Source organism: Mesoplodon densirostris, chromosome 9, assembly GCF_025265405.1.
Source record: "Mesoplodon densirostris isolate mMesDen1 chromosome 9, mMesDen1 primary haplotype, whole genome shotgun sequence".
NCBI classification, from domain to species: domain Eukaryota; kingdom Metazoa; phylum Chordata; class Mammalia; order Artiodactyla; family Ziphiidae; genus Mesoplodon; species Mesoplodon densirostris.
Window position 1 is genome coordinate 57191704 of NC_082669.1, and position 27519 is coordinate 57219222.

General features: G+C 37.3%; 1 protein-coding gene across 1 annotated transcript; it reads left to right on the forward strand.

Annotated features, from left to right (window-relative positions):
- The first annotated feature begins 579 nt into the window (after positions 1 to 579).
- On the forward strand, positions 580 to 27519 carry FAM133B (family with sequence similarity 133 member B). Its single transcript, XM_060108054.1, has 11 exons — positions 580 to 691; positions 7529 to 7626; positions 9413 to 9491; positions 10166 to 10240; positions 10377 to 10409; positions 10852 to 10914; positions 11378 to 11470; positions 12812 to 12862; positions 19006 to 19098; positions 21883 to 21930; positions 25041 to 27519. Exons 1-11 carry the CDS (start codon positions 668 to 670, stop codon positions 25125 to 25127), a joined length of 744 nt encoding a protein of 247 aa, XP_059964037.1. The 5' UTR covers positions 580 to 667; the 3' UTR covers positions 25128 to 27519.

Consider the following 27519-nt stretch of genomic DNA (forward strand, 5'->3'; position numbering starts at 1 on the left):
TGTATATCTATCTCCCCTACCAGGTTACAAACATGCCCCTTGAAGGTAGCACTTGTGTCTTATTCTTATCTTTGAGTCCTGCTCCATATCCATCTTCCACTCAGTGAATTACACCAAGTAGATGTTCAAAAATTAGTGTGAAATGAACGCATGAGTGATGGATGAATGGAATTTAACTTAAAGAGCAATTTCTTTAGCAACATCCGTGACAGCAGTGTCTTCTCCCCCACCGCCTGATGGACTCTGAGGGACCACGTCTGTCCTGGTCCTCACTTTATCCCCAGCATCTGCACTCTGCTAAGCACACCATAAGCGTTGGAATAATCATTGTATCCTCTAGAAAGGATTTCAGCGCATCAGGAATGGAAGAAAGCAAAACAATCCAAGGCCAAACGGAAGTGAGCTGCCTGGGCGAGGCTGTCGTACTGGGTGGGCGGTAAAGAACAGGAATCCCCAGGCGAACCCTGGGAACCGCGGGTGAGCGCGGGCGCCTGCCTCTCCTCCGAGGCGATAGGTGGCGCTGTGGCCGGCCGCGGCCCCCGGGTCTGCGCGGCGCCGCTCTCTGGACGGGGTGGGGAGTTGGCAGAAGGACCTGCGGCGGGTCCGCTTCGGCCGCCGCTCTGGCCTGGTCTCCTCCAGCGGCTGACTGAGCGCTCAGTGCGGCACCATGGGGAAGCGGGACAATAGGGTGGTGAGTACCCGGTGGGGAAAGCAGTGCGGCGGCGCGGGGCACGGCGGCAGGAGAGCGGGACCCCTCGATCCTCCCGGCTGGGCCTGAGAGTCAGCGGCGGCCTTGGGACCTCGAGCCAGGATACCCAGCTCCCCCTCCCCGCTCCGGCCCCAGACGCGCGTGCGCCGCGCACGAAGTTGGCGCCTTCGGCTCCCCCGCTCTCTTTTCTCTTCTCTCTAGTCTCCCTTTCCTCTACACCCCGTCAACCCTGCCGCACCCTCTGGCAGTGCTCACTGGCATCCTTCCCTTCCGCACTCGGGCCAGCAGTGCCCAGTTTCTAGAGCCCTAGGGTCCCCTGTACCCTCCTGTAAGTAAGTCCAAAGTCTGAGGCCCGTGGAGGTGCCGGGACTCGCCCCCCACGCACCGCGACCTGGATCGTGCACCCAGGTGGGACGGAGGCCATGGACGTGGTCCCTCCACCCGGGGGCCTGCAGGGCGCCCAGTTCTAGCAGCAGTCGGGCTCGCATTTGAGAACTAGGATCAAAGCATTTGGCTTCGGGCCCCAGTAGGCTCTGTAAAGGAACGAATGGCCTGGTAATGTTGACTCTGGAGTCAGGCCCAGACTGGAATGTCAGTTCTGGTCCCTCGGGAGTTGGGGGACCTAGGATAAGTTGCTTTTCATCTTTGAGCCTCAGTTTCTTCATCTGTAAGAGGGGATCAGTGTTGCCCATAACTTTGCAGAATAGTTGAGAGTGCAGAAGGCAAGGTGGCCGGGCGAGTGCTTGGCATGAAGGTTATTCTAGTAAATGAGATAAAAGAGATGCAGAAGTAACTAATAGCAGAAAGAGTAAGAAATACCTGTAAGTAAGAAATTCGAGGGCATTTTGACAGGCGGAAATGGGAGGAAGGCATTCTAGGTGGCTACTAGCTTGGTGTGGACAGCCCAGGTTATGAATCAGATTGAATGGGCTGTAAACAGAAGGGATTAGCAGTAAGCTTAGGTTGCAGCCTTACAGTTCCTAGGCTTGGCTATGATAGAGTTTTAAACCACTGAGCAGCAAAATGAAAAAAATAAATGCCGTTGCAGCTAATGTGCTAAATTTAATGAACTAGCTTTTTAAAAATTAAGCGATTATTTCCTTTGGGGTTAGGGGTGGGGGGAGACGGGGCGAGGTACAAAAAGAGCTTCACTTTTATGAAATATTTCTTGTCTTCAAAGCGTTTGTTTTAATTTTATATAGTCTTCATAATCAAAGATGTCTAGGAACCACAGTGGTGAACTTTGATTACAAGGTTAAAGAATGTTCTTTTCTCTTGCTTTCCTGACTCTAAGTCAGACCTTGTGGTATTCTGATTCTCATATAGTTGAAATGGTGTTCTCCTGGAGCATCCTTAGGTTTAAGGTGTTAAGAGTGTTCGGGCTCTTTAATGACCTTAGGCCTTAAATGCTTAGAAATTACCGGACCTTGGGTACAGTTTTCATGCAGAGGCCTAAGATGTTTTGTTTTACTGGCAAAAGGTGTTGGTTTACACATACTTTTAAAGCATTTGAAAAAGTTTCCAAATTAGTTTCATTTACTAGAGCATTTTGATAATTCCGAGCTCTACTTATTACTTGGTATGTTGTCTTGGCCCGTGGTGGTTCTGGTAACATTTTATATGCACTTCAAAGGTTGTGGAAAGGAAAACAGGAAATTAAGAGGTAGAAGACAGATCTTCTTGTTCAGTCTCCTCATTGCAATGGAGGAGGACATGGAACTGTTTAAACTGGGACCAAAAAAAAAACCTTGGGTCATCTGATAACTTAGTTTAGTACGTCATAACTCTTGAATTTTTTTTTTTTTTTTTTTGCGGTACGCGGGCCTCTCGCTGTTGTGGCCTCTCCCATTGCGGAGCACAGGCTCCGGACGCGCAGGCTCAGCGGCCATGGCTCACGGGCCCAGCCGCTCCGCAGCATGTGGGATCTTTCCGGACCGGGGCACGAACCCGTGTCCCCTGCATTGGCAGGCGGACTCTCAACCACTGCGCCACCAGGGAAGCCCATAACTCTTGATTTTAATTAAAATGAACATGTGCCTCTGAAAATAATGGCTTTTTTTTACCTTTTTACATGGATAAAAATCATGGTTTTAGAGATGACAGAATTGCTTTCTAAAATGCCATAAATTTCAGGTTGAAGTTTTTGTAAAAATAGGCTTTACTTTTTAGAGCTGTTTTGGCCTCAAGGCAAAATTGAGCAGAAAGTACAGAGAGTTCCCATATGCTCCCTGCCCATAGACATGCTCAGCTTTCCCTACTTTCAACTCCCACACCTGAGAGGAACATTTGTTACAGTCAATGAGCCGACATTGACACATCATTTTCACCTGAAGTCCTTAGTTTACATTAGGGCTCACTCTTGGTATTGTACGTTCTTGAACAGCTTTTTTTTTTTTTTTTTTTACTGAACATTTTAATTCTTGAGATTTGTAAAGGGCACTTTAATTCGTGATGGCCACCCTTTGTGCCCATTGTTTTCCAGAAGTTTCCTTCGTGTTCTTTTCTGTTACTAAAACAGATGTATCCTCTAGATAAAAATAGGTAATCAAAGTAACAAATGAAATTCTGCGCATTTTGTCCTTAGCAGTTTCACTGCATTGCTTTTTTCCTAGCTGCCCACTTATATATTCCCTTGAGCTCAATTTGCCATCCTAAGTTTCAAAGACAAATCGTTTTCTGTTACCCAAACTCACACAGCAGTTTGGAGCCACAGGCAGTTCTAGTTACATATAAGTATGAGTGTTTGCGTTAAAAGGGCATAGTATTTAAAGTGATTAAGTCATAGACATTTTAAGAAATTGCAGTTTCTTTATTTTGATTGATGCCCAGCCACCCACCGCCTAATGTTAGAAGCATTATTTTTCACACTTACGCGTAATAAGTGAAAGAGCTTTACCTTTGTGAAATACTTTTTTGTTTTTAAAACCTTTCTGTTGTGCACGGTAAAAGGAGCACTGTTGCTTAATAATTATGAGCACAGACTTTTGCAAGGAGCTTGTAAGATGTGCTTCATAAATATTGCTATTATAATTGAAATAAATAATGGAGGTATTTAGAGTGGTTGAATTTTTCTCATTTTGTTTACTATTAATATTATGGCAGTGTTTGCATGTAGTATTTTAATTTTTGTTTTATAAAGGTAATGAGTTATTTAAAAATTTTTTCTCCATTGTATGAAATGATGAAAGTAGACGTCCTCGGGCTTCCCTGGTGGCGCAGTGGTTGCAAGTCCGCCTGCCGATGCAGGGGACACGGGTTTGTGCCCCGGTCCGGGAAGATCCCACATGCCGGGAAGCGGCTGGGCCCGTCAGCCATGGCCTGCGTGTCCGGAGCCTGTGCTCCGCAACGGGAGAGGCCACAACAGTGAGAGGCCCGCGTACCACAAAAAAAAAAAAAGAAAGTAGACGTCTTCCTTTACATTTTGGTGCACATGCATCAAAAACTTTTTTTTAATTTATAGCTATTTATTAAAATGGTATCTTATTTTTTTTTAACTTGCTTTTGCTTTTCACCTGAGAAATTTTGGACATCATCTTTTTAATGGTTACATAGTATTTCATTTTGAGAATATAATTTATTAAATGAATCTCAAATTGACGGCTATTTGGGTATTTTCAGTTTTTCCTATTTTAGTGATAACAGTTTTAACATCCTTGTATATATTTACAACTTTGAAAATAAACAGTTTTTACAGTTTTAAACTTAAAATATTTTACTATTGAGTACTGCTAAAATTATGACATGCTACCAAAGAAATGAGAAGGTGATAGATGATAGATGTTATAGTTTTTAAAGTGATGATCTTAGCTCGCACATTGTACTTGCTTTTGGTTATGATGATTGTCAGTGTCATTGGTTGGGCCAGCAGCTGCTCTGTTGTGGCCTCTGTTGGTTGTCATTTCCACATGAACTGATTGAAATTCTCAGCAGAGACAGTTGAATGAAATATTTGAGGGCATAACATTTGATATAAAAAGTAGGACTTTATGCCTCGGTCTTAAACGTTGCATTTGATATCCACATGTAGCCCTGATTCTGTCAACATCCCTGACCATAGGAGCTCTAGCATTCATTCCTGCCAGTAAGAAAATTATATTAAACGTTTAACTTTTTCATCTCAAGTAAGTAGGCAGTATCCAGTTAAGTGGAAGTACTTCTCGGTATGTGTTGTTTATAGTGGTTTTATATCGTTTATTCTGCCAGAGTAATCTAGAAATATATAAGTTATATTTGTTATGAAGGTGGGCAATTTTGTCATTTTTAAAGATATTGTTAAATAAAATGCAACAGATGCATTGTACCCTTCATACCCTTCAAAAATAAATAAATAAAAAATAAAATCAACCTTGGTAATAGTCATTTTCAACCAAAATTCTTTTTATTTATAAAGTAGAAGAGTTTTTTTTGTTTGTTTTTTGGGGTTTTTTTGCGGTACGCGGGCCTCTCACTGCTGTGGCCTCTCCCGTTGCGGAGCACAGGCTCCGGACGCGCAGGCTCAGCGGCCATGGCTCACGGGCCCAGTCGCTCCGCGGCATGTGGGATCCTCCCGGACCGAGGCACGAACCCGCGTCCCCTGCATCGGCAGGCGGACCCTCAACCACTGCGCCACCAGGGAAGCCCCAAGTAGAAGAGTTTTTATAAATGTTGACTTGAATTAAATTTGGAAAGCTGAATCATAGGGTCAAGAGGTTGAGACTGAATTAAAGACCAGATTTGTGAATTCTGTTTAATAAAGCAACACCTCTTTGCTAGACACTGTCATTAACAAAGAAATATTCTGCTTTATTTTGTCTCAGTGTATTTTGGGGGAAAGTGTCTAAAAATGTGTTTTACTGCTATAGTAAGTGTAGTATACAGAGCATAATATAATTTCTGTGGTTTTTTATTGTACAAAAATATGTATAGTGAAGTTCACCATTTTTTTTTTTTTTTTTTTTTTTTCGGTATGCGGGCCTCTCACTGTTGTGGCCTCTCCCGTTGCGGAGCACAGGCTCCGGACGCGCAGGCCCAGCGGCCATGGCTCACGGGCCCAGCCGCTCCGCGGCATATGGGATCCTCCCAGACCGGGGCACGAACCCGTATCCCCTGCATCGGCAGGCGGACTCCCAACCACTGCGCCACCAGGGAGGCCCGAAGTTCACCATTTTAAGTGTATAGTTAAGTGACATGGAGTACATTCACAGTGTTGTTCAACTATCACCACTGTCCATTTCCAGAACTTTTTCATCATCTCATACAAGAAGCTCTTGTACCCATTACACAGTAACTCCCAGCCCCTGGTAAACTCTATTTTCTGTCTCTATGAATTTATTTATTCTAGGTACCCCAAATAAGTTGAATCATACAATATTTGTCCTTTGGTGTCTGCCTTATTTCACTTAGTATGCTTCCAAGGTTCATCTGTGTTGGAGCATGTATCAGAATTTCACTCTTTTCTAAGGCTGAATAATATTCCATTGTATGTATATATCACATTTTGTTTATCCATTCTTCCACAGATGGACATTTGGGTTGTTTCCACCTTTTAGCTGTTGTGAATAATGCTGCTATGAACATGGGTGTACACATATCTGTTTGAGCCCTTGCTTTCAATTCTTTTTCAGTCCTACTTAGAGGTGGAGTTTCTGTTTAACTCTTTGAGGAATCACCAAGCTTTTCCAAAACAGCTGCACCATTTTTTATTCTCACCTGCAGTGCTTAACTGTTCCAGTTTCTTCACATCCTTGACAACACTTGTTGTTTTCTGTTTTTGATAGTAGCCATTCTAACTGGAGTGAGGTGGCATCTCGTTGTTTGGATTGCATTTCCCTAACGACTAGTGACATTGAGTATCTTTTCATGTGCATATTAAGACATTTGTAGGGCTTCCCTGGTGGCGCAGTGGTTGAGAGTCCGCCTGCCGATGCAGGGGACACGGGTTCGTGCCCCGGTCCTGGAAGATCCCACATGCCCCAGAGCGGCTGGGCCCGAGAGCCATGGCCGCTGAGCCTGCGTGTCCGGAGCCTGTGCTCCGCAACGGGAGAGGCCACAGCAGTGAGAGGCCCGCTACCGCAAAAAAAAAAAAAAAAACAACAACAAGACATTTGTACATCTTCTTTGGAGGAATGTCTAAGTCCTTTGCACGGTTTTGAATTGGGTTGTTTGAGGGGTTTGTTGTTGAGTTGTAGGATTTCTTTATGCATTCTGGATATTAACCCTTGTCAGATATATGATTTGCAAATATTTTCTTCCATTCTGTGGATTGTCTTTTCAGTCTTTTGATAGTGTTCTTTGATGAACAGATGTTTTTAATTTTGATGAAGTCTTTATCTATTTTTTATTTTGTTGCCTTGCATGATTTAATTTTTGATGTTAACAGTTTGTGTATAAAATTGCTCTCAGCATGGCACAGTATGTCCTGAGATAGAAGATATAGTAGAATAAGCAATGAATTTAGAGTTAGGTCTTCTTTAACTTCTTTGGAATAGAGTTTCTTCATTCACCATTGTGCATAATATTATTACCCTCAGAGCTTTATTGGGCTTTAGGAGAAAGCACTATAAAGCCATCTTAGAGTAAGAGAGAGGTGTCATTATTATTTTCATCAAATCTCTGGTAAAAACACATTTTCTGTGAAAGAGCAGTATTATCTTCCAAACTTATGAGGCTTAATAGAGCATTAAATCTACTTTTTGTAATGAAAAGTTGGTTAGTCAGATTGTTCATGCTTAGTTGGACATAGTATGCATTTATAATAAAGATTGCTTTATGAGTATGCAAATGTACTTTTGTGTTCTCAGTGGTTATTTTAATGGAGTTAATTTTTGTTTTTTCCTCAAGGCCTATATGAACCCAATAGCAATGGCCAGATCAAGGGGTCCAATCCAGTCTTCAGGTCCAACGATCCAAGATTATCTGAATCGACCAAGGCCTACCTGGTATTTGTGAAACAGTTTACCTATATATAAGGTTTTCATAAATTTTTTAAAGGTTATTTTTACAACTTTTATTGATTGCCAAGCAGCTGCTAGATACATAATTTTTTGAGGTGGTATTTGATATGTGCTTTGTTTTGAATGTATAAAACACATGCATGAATGTAAAGCAAACATTTGAGAACCCACCACCCAATATAGCTAAAGCACTGCCAGAGAATCTTTTATATCAAGCACATCTTTATGTCTTAAAAGAGACCTTAACCTTGAAGTGTTATAAGCTATTTAAAATGGTAGGTTTGAATAATTTCGCCCTTCCTCGGGGTGTAACTAGGTGTTGAGAAAGATGACTTTAGACCTTGTTTCTAGTTTTATGCACTGGCTTTTCAAAGAGTTAGGATTTCCCATTGTAAAAGTTCTGTTTTAAAGTTTTTGTTTGTTTTGCCCTTGTTGAGTGGCTCTGAGTTTTTGTAAATAAAGTATCATAGCACTTACATTATTGTTTTTTAGTATGTCTTATTATTAAATACCCATATTCCTGAGGTAACATAAGGCAAGCTTCAGAGTTGTTAACTTTGGACTCCTTCTAAGGGCCCCTGATAGCTGGGCAACTATAGTTGAAAGCTGTATTTACATACAACAGGGAATCCTTCCTTTGGGTTAAATAGGAAGTAAGCTGTGTCTGCCTCTTAGAATGTTCTTGAGTGCTATTGTCTATTGTTGCAGCATACCAAAAAATAAATTATCTCAAGACAAAGTATATTTTATATTTAAAATTGGGGAGAAGGGATAAATTTTAAAGGGGAAGTGTCTAAGCTAGTGGATTACATATATGGTCAGAGGTCGCCAAGAGAACCCTCAGGTTGGGTAATTGCTAGAAGGACTCACAGATAGTCGTACTCGTGGGCAAGATTTATTATAGTGAAAGGATAGCATCCATAGTCAGCAAAGGAAAAAAGGGCATGGGGTGAAGTCCAGGGGAGGCTGGATGCAGGCTTCCAAGGCTGCTTCTGTGGAGTCATACAGGATGCATTTCATTTCCTTAGCAATGAGTTGTGATAACACATGTGAGGTGTTGCCAACCAGTGTGATTCAATGTGTCCAGCTTTTTTATTGGCGACGGATCAGCCTCTGCCTGTCAGGTGCTAAAATTCCAGACTTCCAGAAGGAATGAAGGTGTTCATATAAACTATATTATCTGTATAGACAGGCACAGTAAGCCACTCTTATCAGGGGGTAGTACCAAAATCTAAGTTCCCAGATGCCAGTCAGGGCTACTCGTTTTTAAAAGCAGGTACATTATAAAATGGGTGATTTAGAATAGACTATAGTAATTCAGTCATGTAGACCTTAACTCACCCTGACACTGAAACTACTAGCTTTGTGACCTTAGGCAGATTTTCTTACCTTCCTCGAGTTTTAGCTTCTTTATCTCTAAAATGAGGGTAATAATACTACCTTTTCTCACAGGATTGTTGTGAGGATTAAAGGAAGATGTATTTAAAACAGTGCCTATTGTATGGAAGTGCTCAAATGTTTGGTGTGTTAGTTCTTATAATCCGTGTTTAGAAGGGAAGTGACTAGTGTTATCTGATAGGCTTTATTATGATAATTGATTTACAAGGACGTGAACAAAGAAATTTAAAATGTAGCAGCACTGGAACTAGAATGGAGGTTTATTAGGAAATTAAGAAAAATTTATTTATGAAATTTTTGTTGCCTTGTTTGTAAGCATCCATCTCGAATTTGAATTGCTTGAAAACTTACTTGTACGTTCTATTTTTTTAAGGGAAGAAGTGAAAGAACAACTAGAAAAGAAAAAGAAAGGCTCCAAGGCATTGGCTGAATTTGAAGAAAAGATGAATGAGGTTTGTAAATTGTGCCTTTAAGAAAAATAATCTTTTTCTTATAATAAAAAAAATGAAATCATTTTTTTTTAATAAACCAAGAGTTTGGCCCTGGCTCTTTAGGTTAAGGGTGCTCTGTATTGTAGAAGTGTTTTTGTTTTATTGAATACGGTTTGTGTATGTCTGATTTCTTAAAAAAAGAAATAGAGAAAAGCCATCTTACAGTAATTTAAATCATCTTAAGTTTTCTAAATGTTAGGTTCTTCCCTTCTCTCCCCTTATCCGCAGTTCCCCATCTTACCCTGGGGTTTCCATGGTGATGTTTGCTTGTTTTGATTACAAGCATATATGTAGTATTTCAGCCACAGTATAGATTAATTCAACTTTTACTGTCTGGAAAGAGAATCTAACCACCGTTGTTAAAAAGAAAAAAGTTCTCAGCCTCAGTAATAATACCTACTCTTCCTTTCAATATACAGTAAAGAACTCCCACTTCATAATATCCTCTTTGAAAGGAGCTCGTAGAGGCTCCTTTGGTGACAGGGTAAAGGATTCTGGCACCTGCAGTATCTTTTGACTGTAATTAGAGGCTGAGATGAGAGCGAGGTAGTAGAGGATGGAAGGAAGAAAGTAGTGGCTGTCTCTATATTAGAAGGGGATAGGCAGCCTCTGATGTGTTTATAACTTTTCTGCAGAACTGGAAGAAAGAACTAGAAAAACACAGGGAGAAATTATTAAGTGGAAGTGAGAGCTCATCCAGAAAAAGACAGGTAATGCCATTTTTAGTTTATTGCTATTCTTAATCTCAGAGTTGGGTTTTCATAATAATGCTGTGTACTACTATTAATAGATACATTTGAAAACACCACCTTATTTAGATTTGTACTTGTATTTGTTTGCTTTTAGAGAAAGAAAAAAGAAAAGAAGAAATCTGGTAGGGTGAGCAAAAGTTTTCCATTTTTCTAAATGTTATAATCAGGAGCCTACAAAAAAAAGTAAGAATAATTGATATAACCTGTATGCTAACTCTAGATAAGTCAAGGAACCTGGAGGTCCTTTGGTAGTTACGGGTGGTTTTGTTCTATTAGTGATAATAAAAGAAAGGTGCCAACCTCCTTATAAACTAGTAACTCCTTCATTACTATTAAAGAGGGAAAATTGACTACTGCTGCTACATCTGTTGTTACTCTGTGTGTGTGTCTGTGTGTGTGTATGTCTGTGTATGTGAGGGAATGTGAGATTTGACATTTTAGTATTTAAGTCATGAATATGGCATCTGTTTCTCAGACACTAGATTAATTTTGTTAAGTATTTGAGAGACTTAGTAAAAGAAAAAAATTCCTGCATCTCACAAGCTTTAATCGTTTTGTGCTTGGTCAAGTATTCATCTTCTTCTTCATCAAGCTCTGATTCTTCCAGCAGTTCTTCAGATTCTGAAGATGAGGTAATGTTTTCCTGTAATGACTCATGAAATAATATCTCTGATATCTTTAATGACAAGTGGAAACCCATTATGAAATATCTGTTAAAAATGTTTACTTCCAGTTTTTGATTAATCATCCATAACTGAGAGCGCTGATATGAGTAAATAACCAGATATTTAAATATTGGTAAATGTGTTTTTTAGATTCCTAAATTTGTCTTGTTCATTTAAAAATATGAGTAGAAGAAATGGATTTAAAAATCAAAAATTCTGTTTTAGCTAAGAATTACATGTGACTCATCACTTAACATTTTTTAATAAAACAAAGTGATGTAAGTTACATTTTAAATATTAATTACTAAGTAAAACATATTTACACGCTGGTCCTTTCATTAAGTTTTGTTCATTGATAAAGTTTTGATGTTAATAAAATGCAACGATTATATTTTTGAAACAGCAAATATTTCTGAAATGTTTCATGTAGGATAAGAGACAAGGAAAAAGGAAAAAGAAAAAGAAGAGCCGTTCCCATAAATCTTCTGAAAGTTCCATGTCAGAAACTGAATCAGACAGTAAGGTAAAATCATTTAAATGAGCAATATCTTGGATAGCAGACATTTAATTAGGTTCTTCTTTTAGTTCTTCCTGTCTTAAATCGCTCTCAGTTTAGAAATGTGATACTGTTTTTGTACTTTGATGCTCTGTGTCACTTAATTGATGTACTTAATAATATTGTACATAGGGCATTTAATTGTTCTCTAAGTACTTTGACATATAGGTCTCCACGTCTCAGCATTTTTATGACAGCTTTATGATAAAGCATGGCAGACATTATTTTTCCCATCTACATAAAAAATTTGTAGTGCAGATGAAAACATCTTGCTTAAATCATACGGATCGTATTAGAATTGGAAGTTGAATCTATCTTCTAATATCTGATCCAGTGTCCTTTTTACTATACCTAAATCTGTTCTGTACGATCCAGAATTGTCAGATGCAATTAACTCTCAAACATTAGTGGTCATAAGAAATACATGCAGGTTATAATAAAAATGTGGATTCTTGGGCCCTATCTCCAGAGTCTGATTTAGTGAGTCCGATTAGGATCAGAAGTCTACATTTTAAACAAATGGTCCCTAGGATTCTGATGCGGTACTGTCCATGGGCCACAATATGACGAGCACTGTCCTGGGGTCCCAGGAGAACAAAGCAGCTATTGATATATGGTTGTAGGGCAGATATCTACTTGCCCTACTGAGACTTCTTTTGATAAAATGCCTGGCATATATAAAGTATTCAGTAGATGTTGGTTTTGTTTTTTAAAGCCAAAGAGCCAGTCTAATGATACTGATAGCTAACATTTATAGAATGCCTACTATAGATTGAGCCCAGTTCTAAGCACTTCACTTGTTAATTCAATCCTCTCAACACCCCTATGAAGTAGTTTTTTGTATATCCCACTTTATGGATAAGGAAGGCTCAGAGAGGTTAACAGCTAGCACTGAGGGATTCAAAAGTAGAAATTCTTGCCTCCCTACTTTATAAGGAAGAGTAGGGAAATCAGATTGATGTCTGAGCGTGGTGTGAATTAGAACTTCAGTGCATATGATCACTACAGGTAAAAATAAGCAATAGCATAAAGTCTTATTTTAAAATAAACCCTGTGGTTATACAGATAACGTCTGTTGTTTTAGGTGTACAGAGATTTGATATACAGCCAGATAAATGAAGAAGTCTCATTCCCTCATAAGCACATATATACACAACCTGTATTTCTCCCATATTTTTAGAATAAAATTCTGGAAGTAAACTTTTTTCAATCATAGAGTAAATCACTTTTTTGGTATTTTTGTTCCTTCTGTCATAATGCTGTATCTTTCACATTTAAAATTGATATATATATTTTTTATTTGTTTAGGATAGTTCAAAAAAGAAGAAGAAGTCAAAGGATGCAACTGAGAAAGAAAAGGTAATTTATACTTTACAATGCCTTAAGATACTTCATTTATTTCAAGAATTGCTTCAAAAAATTAACATTAAAGCATTCCCCTTTTTACCTTAAAAGATTTCTTTTGCTTATTGGGTTCATTTTTGAAGGTAAAAGATCAGAAGAAGCTTCCTGCAGAGAATTTGTATTTGTATAGATAAATGTATTATCTCCGTTTAGAATTCAAAATAATGAAGATTTTAAACATTTCCTTATTTTCCTCAAGTCATTTTAAAGAAGGTCCTTTTAATGAAAGAACATGGACTTCTGTTTCAAATTGAGTGTACCATAGCTAAATTTGAAAACTTTTTTCTACTGTAAGTAGATGTTTTATCTTCATTTATAGCTTATCTATACTTAATGCTTAATTTATCCCTACCTAAGTTTCTGGTTTATATTTTTAAATCTTTCTGATTATTAAAAATAAAAGCCTAAAGAAAGCAACTACTAATAAAAGGAAAATAAAGACCAGTGTCACTGTATTTTATTCAGTCTTTTTATATCATTTCTTTTTTTTTTTTTTTTTTTTGCTTTATAACAAATTTAATCAGTTATACATATACATATGTTTCCATATCCCCTCCCTTTTGCGTCTCCCTCCCACCCTCCCTATCCCACCCCTCCAGGCGGTCACAAAGCACCGAGCTGATCTCCCTGTGCTATGCGGCTGCTTCCCACTAGCTATCTACCTTACGTTTGGTAGTGTATATATGTCCATGCCGCTCTTTCACTTTGTCACAGCTTACCCTTCCCCCTCCCCATATCCTCAAGTCCATTCTCTAGTAGGTCTGTGTCTTTATTCCTGTCTTACCCCTATGTTCTTCATGACATTTTTTTTCTTAAATTCCATATATATGTGTTAGCATACAGTATTTGTCTTTCTCTTTCTGACTTACTTCACTCTATATGACAGACTCTAGGTCCATCCACCTCATTACAAATAGCTCAATTTCATTTCTTTTTATGGCTGAGTAATATTCCATTGTATATATGTGCCACATCTTCTTTATCCATTCATCCGATGATGGACACTTAGGTTGTTTCCATCTCCGGGCTATTGTAAATAGGGCTGCTATGAACATTTTGGTACATGTCTCTTTTTGAATTATGGTTTTCTCAGGGTATATGCCCAGTAGTGGGATTGCTGGGTCATATGGTAGTTCTATTTGTAGTTTTTTAAGGAACCTCCATACTGTTCTCCATAGTGGCTGTACCAATTCACATTCCCACCAGCAGTGCAAGAGTATGCCCTTTTCTCCACACCCTCTCCAGCATTTATTGTTTCTAGATTTTTTGATGATGGCCATTCTGACTGGTGTGAGATGATATCTCATTGTAGTTTTGATTTGCATTTCTCTAATGAGTAAAGATGTTGAGCATCCTTTCATGTGTTTGTTGGCAGTCTGTATATCTTCTGTGGAGAAATGTCTATTTAGGTCTTCTGCCCATTTTTGGATTGGGTTGTTTGTTTTTTTGTTATTGAGCTGCATGAGCTGCTTATAAATTTTGGAGATTAATCCTTTGTCAGTTGCTTCATTTGCAAATATTTTCTCCCATTCTGAGGGTTGTCTTTTGGTCTTGTTTATGGTTTCCTTTGCTGTGCAAAAGCTTTTAAGTTTCATTAGGTCCCATGTGTTTATTTTTGTCTTTATTTCCATTTCTCTAGGAGGTGGGTCCAAAAGGATCTTGCTGTGATTTATGTCATAGAGTGTTCTGCCTATGTTTTCCTCTATTATATCATTTCTTAAAAATTGAGGTGAAATTCACATAATATGCTATTAACCATCTTTAAATTACAGTTTGGTAGTATTTAGTGTATGAACAGTGTTGGGCGTTGATCACCTCTCTAGTTTCAAAACTTTTTCATCATTCCATTAAAAACAACCCATAGTCATTAAGTAATCAGTTTCCTCTCCCCACCCACCCCCAATCCCGTGATAGCCTCTAATCTGCTTTATGTCTATGGATTTGTGTATTCTCGATATACCATATAAAGGCAGTCATACTATATGTGACCTTTTGTGACTGGCTTCTTTTACTTAGTATAATGTTTTCGAGGTTCGTTCAAGTTGTAGCATGTATCAGTGCTTCATTCCTTTTTATGAATACATATAATATTCCATTGTATGTATATACCACAATTTGTTTATCCATTCATTGATTGATGGACATTTGAGTTGTTTGTACCTTTTGGCTAATGTGAATAATGCTGCTTTAAATATGCATGTTTCTGTATGGACATATATTTTCATTTTTCCCGGGTATATACCTAGACGTGTTTTTTTTTTTTAAATCAGTTTGCAAATAAAAATCCATTAACACACTAAAAAAAGAAACCATATTGACAAAGTTGGTTTAATTAATTCCAAGGATTCAAGGATAAGAAATTTATTAATATAATTTGCCATATTAACTGGTCAAAGGAAAGAAACCGTGTGATTATTTTAATAGTTGCCAATAGGGTGTGATACAATTTCAACGGAACTTCCTGATTTTTCAAAACCATTATAAAATAAGAATAATTTGTTACTTTCATGTTTTAAAAAAAATTGTAAAACTAAAAACTGGCAATTTACAAACATGAAATACTAAAACAACTGCACTGTGATTTTTGAAGTACTTCGAGATATACAAAGTATAGAGTAATACACACATATATAAAAAATAACCCATATGCATACCAACTAGAATTAACAGATGGTTTAAATTTTGTCATATTTGCTTCAGGTCTTGTTTTATGGGAAAAAAAGAAGTCCCAGGCACTTTCTCTTTCCTTAGAGACAGCTGTTTCTGAAATTACAGTGCCTCCTTCCCATCCATATTTATACACTTTTATTAACATAAGTATGTGTTCAGAAATAACTTAGAGTATTTTGTATTTTCAGAAGGGTGTCACCATGTTTCCTCTGAAGCTTGTTTTTTTTCTCTCAAAATTACTGTTGACATTTATCCTTGTTGATACTCTCAAGTTTGTTTCTTTGGCTTATAATATTCCATTATTTTAACTCACCACAGTTTTTATCTCCATTCTCCTGTTTGTGGACATCTAGGTTATTTTCATTCTTCAGTAATGCAAACAGTGCTGCAATGGCTATTTGTTATCCATTTCTCCTTTTCCTTAAGTTGTCATTAATTTTCTGAGGTATACCTGGGAGTATAACTTCTAGGTCCTAGGATATACATACGTTTCACTTGTCTACATTTTGCTTACCAAAGTGCTTGTTATTAATTTACATTTCTACTAGTAATGTATGACAGTACCCTTGTTCCTTATACATACTTGTCACACTGTGAGACCTCTCTTTTTGCCAGTTCAGTGTGTAGAAATGTTTCAGCCCCTTTATTTGTTTATTAGCCATTCAGATTTCATTTTCTGTGAATTGCCTATTCATGGTCTTTGCCCATTTTTCTGTTTGATTGTTATTAATCTTTTTGATTCATAAGAGTTATATACTTTGGATGCTAATCTTTCAGACAGGTAGTTAACATCTTTTGGTCTATAGCTTTTGTTAATACTGTTTAGGGTGTCTGTTATAATCTCACATGGTTTTAATTTTCAGTTATATGTATCAGTCATTAGTTTTAGCTCCATTTTTATTTTAAATTGTTCTGAAAGTGCTAGGCAGTGGAATACCTAATTAGAAAATATAGTGGAAGAAAATATTTCATTTATGATAGTAACAAAAAATATATAGGAAAATCTTAAAGAAGTGAGCAGGACTTATTTGAAGAAAACTACAGATCTATTCAGAAACGTGAAAATTTAATAAATGTTCCTGGGTATGATTTGCTGTACTAGAAGTTAAAACATTTTTCATATGCTTTGATGAAAACAATGTGGTATGATCCAGGAATAGAAAAACAATGGAACAGTGTAGAGTCCAGGTAAAAATTTGTAAGTATTTGTGGAATTTAATATTTGTGGAATTTAATATATGTTAGAGGTGGCATTTCTTGGACCAAAATGACTAGCCATTTGGAAAATATAAAGTTGAGCACTCCTTAAGGCCAAATAAATTCCAGATAAGTGAAAATTTTAAATGTATGAAAATGCAACTAGAGAAAGACATGGGTGAGTATAACATTGGTATGGGAAAGGCCTTTACCTCAAATCTCATGAACTTTTGACCACATAATTCAAATTCTAAATGGCAAAAAAGACATATAGGTTATAAAAAATAAGCTATGAACAAAGTTTAAATATAATGAAGAGACTAAGAAATACTACTAGGAATACATAAGACAAAAACTTGATCTTCAGTAATTAAGGGAAAGAGAATACCTCACATACACATAAAAATAGGTAAAACACATGTTGAGGCAATTTTTAAAGAAAATATGAACTATATTCTAATAATCTGAGATTGATATGGCTGATAAAAGAATCTGATGAAGAGGCTTTTTGGTGAAGTGTGATTCATAAATGAATGAAATAAACAATTTTGAGGGTTATGGGAGAGTGAGAAAATCATTTGCATGAAGGCTGCTTTGGTCTTTGATTTAGTCATTATTATTAGATAAAGATTTTGCCCTCACGTACCCTTTACTGTATTTCAACTTTGTTTTTAATAGTGAGGAACTCATATGCCTGCCCTCCAGAAGGAGATGGGTTAAGTAAATTGTGTTATCTACTTTCAGTGGTATATACTTTCAGTGAATGTCAAAGGCAGCCAAAAATGATGGTGTAGTTGGCATGGAAAGATACTGTTGGGTGAGAAGAGTGGGTTCCAAACAAGTATTTATGTAAAATTGTACATACACAGAGATGTTTCCCAAAATTCCCGTAGTGGGATTTTGGTGAATTTTCTTAAAATGAACATTTATAATTTCTACCAAAATAATAAAGCTGTTTGCAGAAACAAATCACCTGTAATCTACCACATATATCATCACTGTTTATTTCTTTTCTTGTTTGTTTATATCTTCAAAATTGGGTTCATGCTATGTAAAAGTTTTATGTCATTGTTTTGTGTAAGATTAAGTGGTGAGCATTTTTTCCTTTGTGTGATTTTTGTTGTTATGAACTACTTCATACGTACTAATGAAGCATGTAGAAAAAATAAAATGACAACCAGCATATTCACTATGCAGCTTTAATAAATCTTAACATTCTGTCATATTTGCTTCAGATGTTTTCAGAATGTTTTCTCTTTTTTTTGGTACTTTATTTTTTAATTTATTTATTTTAATTTATTTTTTGGCTGCATTGGGTCTTTGTTGCTGCACGCGGGCTTTTCTCTGGTTGTGGCGAGCGGGGGCTACTCTTCGTTGTGGTGAGCAGGCTTCTCATTGTGGTGGCTTCTCATGTTGGGAGCACAGACTCTAGGTGCACGGGCTTCAGTAGTTGTGGCACACAGGCTCAGTAGCTGTGGCTCGCGGGCTCTAGAGTGCAGGCTCAGTAGCTGTGCCACAGTAGCTGTGGCACATTAGTTGCTCTGCAGCATGTAGGATCTTCCCGGACCAGGGATCGAACCTGTGTCCCCTGTATTGGCAGGCGGATCCTCAACCACTGCGCCACCAGGGAAGTTCCCGGAATGTTTTATTTCTTAAAAAATGTTTTATTTCTTAAAATATGTATTTAAGCCCCTAAGTACTCCTCCCCAGAATTATACATTTTCTCATCATTAAATACTTAGAGATTAAGTTTTGTTTTGTTTTTTAATGTGAATTTAACACTTTAAATGCACTAAGGGAACTACCGTGCAGAGACCTTTTTAGGCCATCACAAATAATTACCTATTGATTTTCTTTTCTGTAGCACTAGGCCTGTCTGATCCAACCCAGGCTAGAAACAAAAAGAGTTAAACTGCAAAGGACCCAAATCTTATACCATATGTTTTCCTTAACTCTTTAAAACTTCATCATGTATAATTAAAGAAAATAAGGAGGATATTACATCTAAATGGATGTATAGGTATTTCTTTTCAAGTTATTTAATAAAAGCATTGCTTTATTGGAATTAGAAACTGATTCCTGATAATTGTCACCAATTTTAGACGTTTCTAAAATGAAAATGGATAATTTTTGTGATAATTGGGAAAATTCTTAAATAGAACTTAAAAACGTAAAATTCGTGTGGCATGGTATTATATCTCAGTCGGCGTACATGTATTTCTTTTTCATAGGACATTAAAGGACTCAGCAAAAAAAGAAAGATGTATCCTGAAGATAAACCTTTATCATCTGAGTCCCTGTCAGAATCAGATCATACTGAGGAGGTAAGTCTATAATCAAATCCATTTTCTTTACTTTAAAATATTTAGTTATTTGATTTAATAAATACGAATTAGTAAAAAAAAATTTTCATAAGATATTTGATTTACTCACTTTTCTAATATGTAAAAGAGACACCGTTTCAGAATAAGTTTTGTATTTTTATAGAAGATAGTAATATGGCTTATATTTTGATAATCATATTCCCAGATACCTTTCCAATCTGAGATCTTTTATTTTTACTCTTCTAATGTTTTCTTTTTACTACCATTTTGATGACATGAAAGATACTGTATAGCATGTACCATATTAAAAACCAAGCATTCCCTTGTTTTCGTTTGGCGCTACTCTTTTTTTTTTTTTTTGCGGTACGCGGGCCTCTCACTGTTGTGGCCTCTCCCGTTGCGGAGCATAGGCTCCAGATGCGCAGGCTCAGCGGCCATGGCTCACAGGCCCAGCTGCTCCACAGCATGTGAGATCTTCCCGGACCGGGGCAGGAACCCACATCCCCTGCATCGGCAGGCAGACTCTCAACCACTGCGCCACCAGGGAAGCCCCAGCACTACTCTTTAGGGAGTAGAAAGGTGATATGGTGGAGCAGAAATGTTGACATGACCTCAGTTTTCCTATCCATAAAATGAGGGAGTAGAATTAGGTAATCTGTACAGTCCTTTTCAGCTCTAATATCTCTGTCTTAGATTTTGTATTCTCTTGGAATTAGAGTCCATTCTTAGTTAATTTGAGGCTTATAAGTTATCTTTGAAGTATTTCTCTGCTTGGACTTGATTTCCTCATTTGTAAAATAGGACCTCTTGTCCCCATTTGTAGCAATATTTTGTAATACTCCTTTAATGAAGTTTGTAGCTAATATAGACTACCTGTACACATTTTTATATTAGTATCCCCTAAAGAAATAAAAATGAATGCAGGAGAATAATATATAATTTTATAAAATTATATTTCGATGCATAAGTACTTGTGCCTAATAACACTAGAAGACATAAAATATTAAGCTGTGACAAAATTCAGGCTGTAGCAGGTACGTTGACCTATGCCCTTCAAAAGCCATACAATAGCATTGTCACCAATGACATTTTCCAAAATGGTGGACAATTCCCAGTAAAGCTCTGAATGAAACAAAATACAGTCTTCCCTCTATTTATATGATATAGCTATTCTGGGACATCCACTGTACTGTCATCCTTCGATATCTGCAGGGAATTTGTTCCAGGACCCCTGTGGATACCAAAGTTCACAGGTGCTCAAGTCTCTTACATAAAATGGCATAGTATTTGCATCTAACCCATGCACATCCTCCCATACACTTTAAATTATCTCTAGGATACATCTAATACTGAATACAATGTAAATGCTATATAAATAGTTGCTGGCATGTGACAGAGTCAAGTTTTGCTCTCTGAAACTTTGTGCAATTCTTTTTCCCCCAAATATTTTTGATCCGTGGTTGGTTGAATCCATGGGTGCTGAACCCACAGATACGGAGGGCCGACTGTATCTTAAAACCCAGTACAAAATACTTTGTGTTCATATTGTAATAAACTTAGATTTTATATTATAATTGGGTCCATTATATGAATGTCAAGCAGGCTATTCTAGAGTTACGTCCAGGCTCCCTGGACATTGCCTGACGGCACTCCCTGTCCTGGCCCCACCCCCTCAGTCACTGAGATGACAAGAATAACCACCAGAAACAAGGATTGCATTCTCCAATTTCTTTCAGGAGAGAGCTACTGCTCCTATTGAAAGTTAATAGTCTTTAATGCTTCTGTGTTCCATTCCTTCAGTCTATTTTAGTTTATTTGTGCTATTCTTAGTTACATTTTCATGTATTTAACATACAGTAACCTAGCAGATAAACCAAACAATTCAATATATTGGCAATTTTTGTCCTTTAGTATTATATTGTATTAATTATGTTTGTCTTAATATAAAATATGTTATATTTGGATTTAACATTAATACACATCAGCTTTAGCAACTTTGAATGTAATGTAAATCCAGTGTATCACACTTTAAAATATTGAAATAGGGGCTTCCCTGGTGGCGCAGTAGTTGGGAGTCCGCCTGCCGATGCAGGGGACGCGGGTTCGTTCCCCGGTCTGGGAGGACCCCACGTGCCGCGGAGCGGCTGGGCCCGTGGGCCATGGCTTCCGAGCCTGCACATCCCTCCATAACGGGAGAGGCCGCAGCAGTGAGAGGCCCGCGTACCGCAAAAAATAAATAAATAAATAAATAAAATATTGAAATAAAATATTAATGGGGTAATAATTGTTACTTGAAAAGATTTTTATCAGTTCATTGATACTGAGTACACTATATATATAAAGCCACCATTTGTTAAACACCATAGGTAAAAGAAACACCTACTGTATTCCAGGCATTCCCCCTTGAGGGTGGATATTACCTACATTTTACAAAGACGATGAAACTGAGGGTAATACATAGCAGAGGTAGGGTTCAGAGCTTGGTCTGTTTTATTTCAGAGCCCATGTATTTTATCTACTGTACCTCACTGCTGTTTTTAGGTGCTGAAAGAAAATCTAAGAGAAGCCCTCTAGAGATTTAAAATTTTAATTTTCTTTCCTTTAAATGTTTTTCATTGAATCCTCATTGTGATATAATAGAGGTTTGAGGTACAACAAGGCATTTAAAATGTTATTTGATTGTCAAAAAAGGTTTTTTACATAAAGGTATATTAGTGAATGAAAAAAATGCCTTGGAAATTACATATTTATCTTCTGTTCTCCACAAAAATTTTAATTTTGTAGGTACGAGCAAAAAAGAAGAAAAGCAGTGAAGAACGAGAAAAAACAACAGCAAGTATCACTTATGTTTTTACATGACAACAGTATAGCTGTTTTTAATATAAAATTAGTCATTGTAAAGCATGATTGCATTTACTAGAACTAAATAAATATTTATTGGGAAAGGTGTGGTGTTCAGCAGCTTCACTTAATGAGTTGGAGAAAATTAAATTGGCTCAGAAGAAAGGAAGTATATCCTGATAGCAACATCTCTGTTACATTTTCAGTATTTTACTGTTAGAAATGTAAGCTTAAACTATTGTTTGACTTTCTTAAGCTGTAACAGGAAGTATGAGAGTAAAGTATGGTGATTCCCTCCATGTTCGATAGTAGATACTCTCAGATCTGCCAAACCTGGTAATAATAGAAAAAGGCTCATGAAGCACACGCTGCAATGAAAAATAAGCAGGAATGTTACAACATAAATGATTCACTAATAAAGGTGATTCTTTCAATCATTTCTAAAGCCAGCTCTGCTATTATGCAGGTTGAGAAGTAGAAAGAGGAGAGTAGGAAAGTGGAAGTGGTATCCAATGAGAAGCAGACCAACCTAGAGAAAGTCTGTAACAAATTATCAAGGAGAAATGCAGATCATATCAGCAAAGTAATTTAGGAGCACCCACGTAAGTGTGGGCTATGGCCTTTGAAGGCATTTTCTTAGGGAGGAGTAAAAGAAAAATGAGAACAGCATCATTTATAGGTTTGAGAGTAACTGCCCCTTCCCAGAATGTCCCTGACTCTTAAAACGAGGGTCCTTCTCTGAGAAGGTTCACCTGATAATGTGTGATTCAGAAATAACATTTTATATGCTTCAAGACCAAGGAGACATTTAAGAGACTTTTTTCCTGAGAGGGAAAGTAATTTGGGTGAAGACTGCATCTTTGGTTCAGATTATTAAGACATAAAGTTAATTTTGGATAATTCTAATTTATATTTGCATACTTTACTGTTTCATGCATTCAGCTAGCATGTATTTATTAAGCTTCTCTATGCAGGCACTGTTCTGTCTTGGTAGAGCTGTTATAATGGAGTACGAGATAGATAAGAGTGTGACAAATGAGAGGCTGACTCAGGGAGAGAAGGCCTCTTTGAGGACGTAAAATTAAGCTGAAATCTGATTTACAAAAAAGAGCCAACCATTAGAAGATGAAAGATAGAATATCCTAGGCAGAGAGAAGAGCTCAGGACCTATGGTGGGAGTGAGCTTGATATGTTTGAAGAAGTGAAAGAAGGTAGGCTTGGCTTACACGTAGTAGGTAAAGAGGATAGCATGTACTGAGGTTGGGAAGTAAGCAGAGGCCATATCACAGAGCACACTATTTAGGTTTTAATCAAAGCAAACAGGTGACCTAAATCAACTTTACATTTTAAAAATATTTTGGCAGAAGTGATGACTGGACCTAAATGAGGAATGCTGTTGTTTGTATTACAGTGGTAGTGATGGAGATGGACTGGCATGATGGATTTGAGATATGTTTTGGCCTTAGGTGGTAGGACTTGCTTGGTGCTTCAGGAATGGAGAGTGGAGTTAAAGAGTAGAGTCAGGGCTTCCCTGGTGGTGCAGTGGTTGAGAGTCCGCCTGCCGATGCAGGGGACACGGGTTCGTGCCCCGGTCCGGGAAGATCCCACATGCCGCGGAGCGGCTGGGCCCGTGAGCCATGGCCGCTGGGCCTGTGCGTCCGGAGCCTGTGCTCCGCAACGGGAGGGGCCACAACAGTGAGAGGCCCGCGTACCGCAAAAAAAAAAGAGTAGAGTCAAAGATAGTTTAGATTGTTTGGCTTAAACAAAATGATGAATTAGTGGTGCCATTCACTGAGGTGGTTGAGAAAGGATTTGGAGGGGAAAATTAAGCATTTTTAATAACTAGCATGGTAGAGCTAGTAATAAGGCACTTGCAGTCTTCAGTTTAGAGCATAGGACTGGATATAAAGATTTGGTCTGTTAAGTGGTATTTAAAGCATGTTACTGGGAGAGCATGTGGAAAAGAAGGGAAGGAAACCCACAAAGGTTGAGCAGAGGAAGAAGAACTAGCAAACAGGGTCTTTGTGATAGAAGGAAAGCAGCAGAGTGAGGTGTCATGGAAGCCAAGAAGAAAAGTGTTTTAAGAACAGAGTGGCCAACTATCCTTTTATGAAAAAGTATCCTATACCCAAAACTTATTTTTAAAAGCCCAGATATAAGATTTTGGACTCTCTAAAAGTCCCTGCGTACCTGGGCTCATAATGAAAAGAACAGTGAAAGTTTGTTAGAGTCACAAAGTAGTAGAGGCCTTAGGGAAGGCTCGGGGTGGAAGTTCTAATAGATAAGGAGATGGAGAGGAAGTTTTACTTTTGCCACCCTTATATGGCTCTTGCCTTTTCTTTTTACTTTCTTCTCCTGAATATCAACAACTAGTATATTATTTGATACTACATTTCCACATATCTGTTTCTAAAAGTTCTGCCTTCTCTTTTACATCAGAAAGTCAGGAGAGTCAGGGTTCAGCAGAATTTAGCTTCCTTTGTCTAGTCACAGTATGACTACTTTTACTAGGCCTCAGTGGCATTTTCCTCTAAAAACCAAGCGTCCATTTTTCTAAGCTAAATATACTTTTCAACTGTACGTCAGTATTTTGTACCAGATAGTTGTTAACTTAATAATTAAAGTAACGCTACCAGTCTAAGCAGTACCTAATACCTGTTCCTATTTACTTAAAAGTAGCAGGTTTAATGTATTTGTTCTCTAAAAGCTATCATTTTAAAAACAATTGTGTTTTGCTGTGGTATGACGATTCCTTTGCAGTAACTAAAATTATTTCACCTTTAAAAATTAGATAACATGAAGTATAACAGTTGATACCATAATGCAGTTGAATTTATTTTCTACAGGAAATTTTGTTAGAAGCTACATTAATGTGCTACTGACTTAGAGTTTTCCTTATCTTTTGAAAATTGACAAGCACTCTCTTAGTCCTCATACAGTATTACTGAGACTTTTCGAGAAATGTTTTCAGTAGCCTACTTGTTTGTGTGGATTGTTAGAAATAACTATTCATAGTAGCTTAGAAGTACCATGGTGAAGTTGTTGTTTTTAATTTGCAGATTTTCATGTAGCTATGTCTTAACATGGAACTATCTTTTCAGGAAAAAACAAAAAAGAAAAAGAAGCATAAGAAACACAGTAAGAAGAAGAAAAAGAAGGCTGCTAGTTCAAGTCCTGACTCACCATAACATTAAGAAGAATCAGGATTCACTTATAAAGAAAGTGCAATGTCTAAGGAAATTTCAACTGTGAAAATTATGACATATTTACTAAAATGCATGAATTTTCTTGTTTTTAGAATTATTCCTGGACTGTCAGTAGCCACTCAGATGCCGCTGTGTGAAAGGGCCATAATTGTTGCCTGCTGCTTGAACATCTGTTTTTTCCTCTTCCAGTGCTTAATAACTGGGAGATAACACACCGCAGTCATACTAGTGGTTAAGATATTTGGGAATAAAGTTAATATTTTTAACTAGAAGTATCTAATGATAAATCAACAGAAACAATCTGGATACATCATTAAGATGTAATCAGAGATGACCAGATGACTCTAGTTAACATTTTTGAAGTAGGGATTACGTTGATGTTTCAAAATCCTTACTCTGTAGATAAGCATATTTTAATTTTTTCCCCTTGTATACTTTTGTTTACCTGGGGAAGGAGCTTTTAGGGGTGGGGGTGGGGTTTGATATCACTTCAGCTAGCAGAATAGCGTGCCTTTATCCTCACACATCTTATTTTTGTGGACACAGTAGCCATGCTTCATGGGGAGGTCAGGGCCGGGTATGGCAGTCTTGCCCTTTACTGAGCTTAGTGACATCGTTGGACTCTGTCGTATGCTACTTTGAGTGAACCAGAGAAATAGCCTTTTGCAGCATGAGGATGCCCCAAAAGCTCTGGGATTTACCTCCACTTCAATAATACTGAATGTTTTTTAGCATTAGAATGTGTTATAACATTTGAACTAATTTTGACTACACTTTGGCTTTGAAAAGGAATCATTTCAAATGACACTGGTACTTTTTGAACTTGATAGCTAAAGATTCTAAAATGCATGTTTTATACTGTTAGGTTTTAACCAGTCAGGAAAATTTTATGTAATCAGTGATAGTTCCTTTATTTTTTGTATGAGTTTTGTTTAGGCTGTAATGTTTAGCTTTTTATTAACTCCTTATTCTTGCTATTCTAAATTCCTTACTGTGTTTAACAGCATACTTGCCAAGATATTTAGCATGTAAAAAGCAGGTTTTTGATGTGTTTTTTGTTGTTGTTGTTTGTTTGTTTTTTTAACAGCTTCATATTGAAGCTGAGACTTAACCATAAATAAGTTGAGTGACAGGCCTGGTATGCTGTGTCTTGTTACACAAAACTATTGCCAGAATCTTAGTAAATATAACGTTTTAAAGGTTTGTCTTTGTATATTCACAATGGATTATGACAAGTTAAATTTAAGTGAGAATTACATATTTGCTTTTCCTGTGTCATATTTTACTAAGATTTTGTGCCTCCTGTCTCCTGCTGAATTGTTTACTAGTAATGTTAAAAAGAATTGATAAATCATTTTCACTTTACATTTTTATATAACCAGGTAACATGAAATATAATTTGATGTACAATTTTGCCTGTTACAGAGGGTGTGCTAATTATAGTGGTATATGCACAAAACATTTTGGCATGACAAGCTGAATAAATAGCTATTTTACTTAAAAATAGCTGTGTTCTTATCAGCTCCCTTTGAGTCTCAAGTTATAAAGATTAAGGAACACTGCTAGGTGTTAAGTGCTAGGTGGATGTCATGTCCCCAAGTTTTTAGCCATAAAATATAATACATTTCTTGGTAAATTTTATGCTTAAAGCTTCATAATCTTTCCTAATAAAAGAAATCTATAAGCTCTTGAGTACACAGCAAGTTTGGGAGACATTTTTTTATCCAAGAAGAAGTTCCTCAGAATTGTTCGTGAAAATGCTAAAAGATAAGGTTATCGGGTTATCTGTTAATCAGTTTTGCCATGACATAAAAGTGTACCTTTGCAGACTGGTCCAGTATATGATGATTATGTCCCACTAGAAGCAGCAGTTCATTTTATTAAACTGGAAAAGAAGGTGATTTGGCAAAAATCGTATTCTTTCCAGGTTGTGTTGACTCCCTGGGAAACACCTTTTTCATTATTCTTCTTGTGGTAGCCTTAACAGTTTTCTAATAAGGTATAAAAAGAAAATTTGACCAGGTGATATTATGTGCAAGTTAATAACATCTCTTTCTCCACCAAACCACCCTTTTACTTGAATAATTATATACTAATTTTATAAACACAAAGCATGTTATTTGGATAATGATGCCAGGGTAACTGCAACAAAATTGATGAATGTCTGAGTAGAAAAATTGAATTTATACCTGGTGCTACCTTTTTCTGGTGGTTTTGGATTCCGTGGGTTGCCCTTAGTATGTTTAGGTGTTTTAAATGCTCTAAGAGTGTCTTGAATTTATTTTATCCAGAGTATAGATTCGTATTCCTCCAGTCAAGATGTGTTAAAAGCCTATTGCCTAATTTTCTTTAATTTTACAGAGAACAATAGACT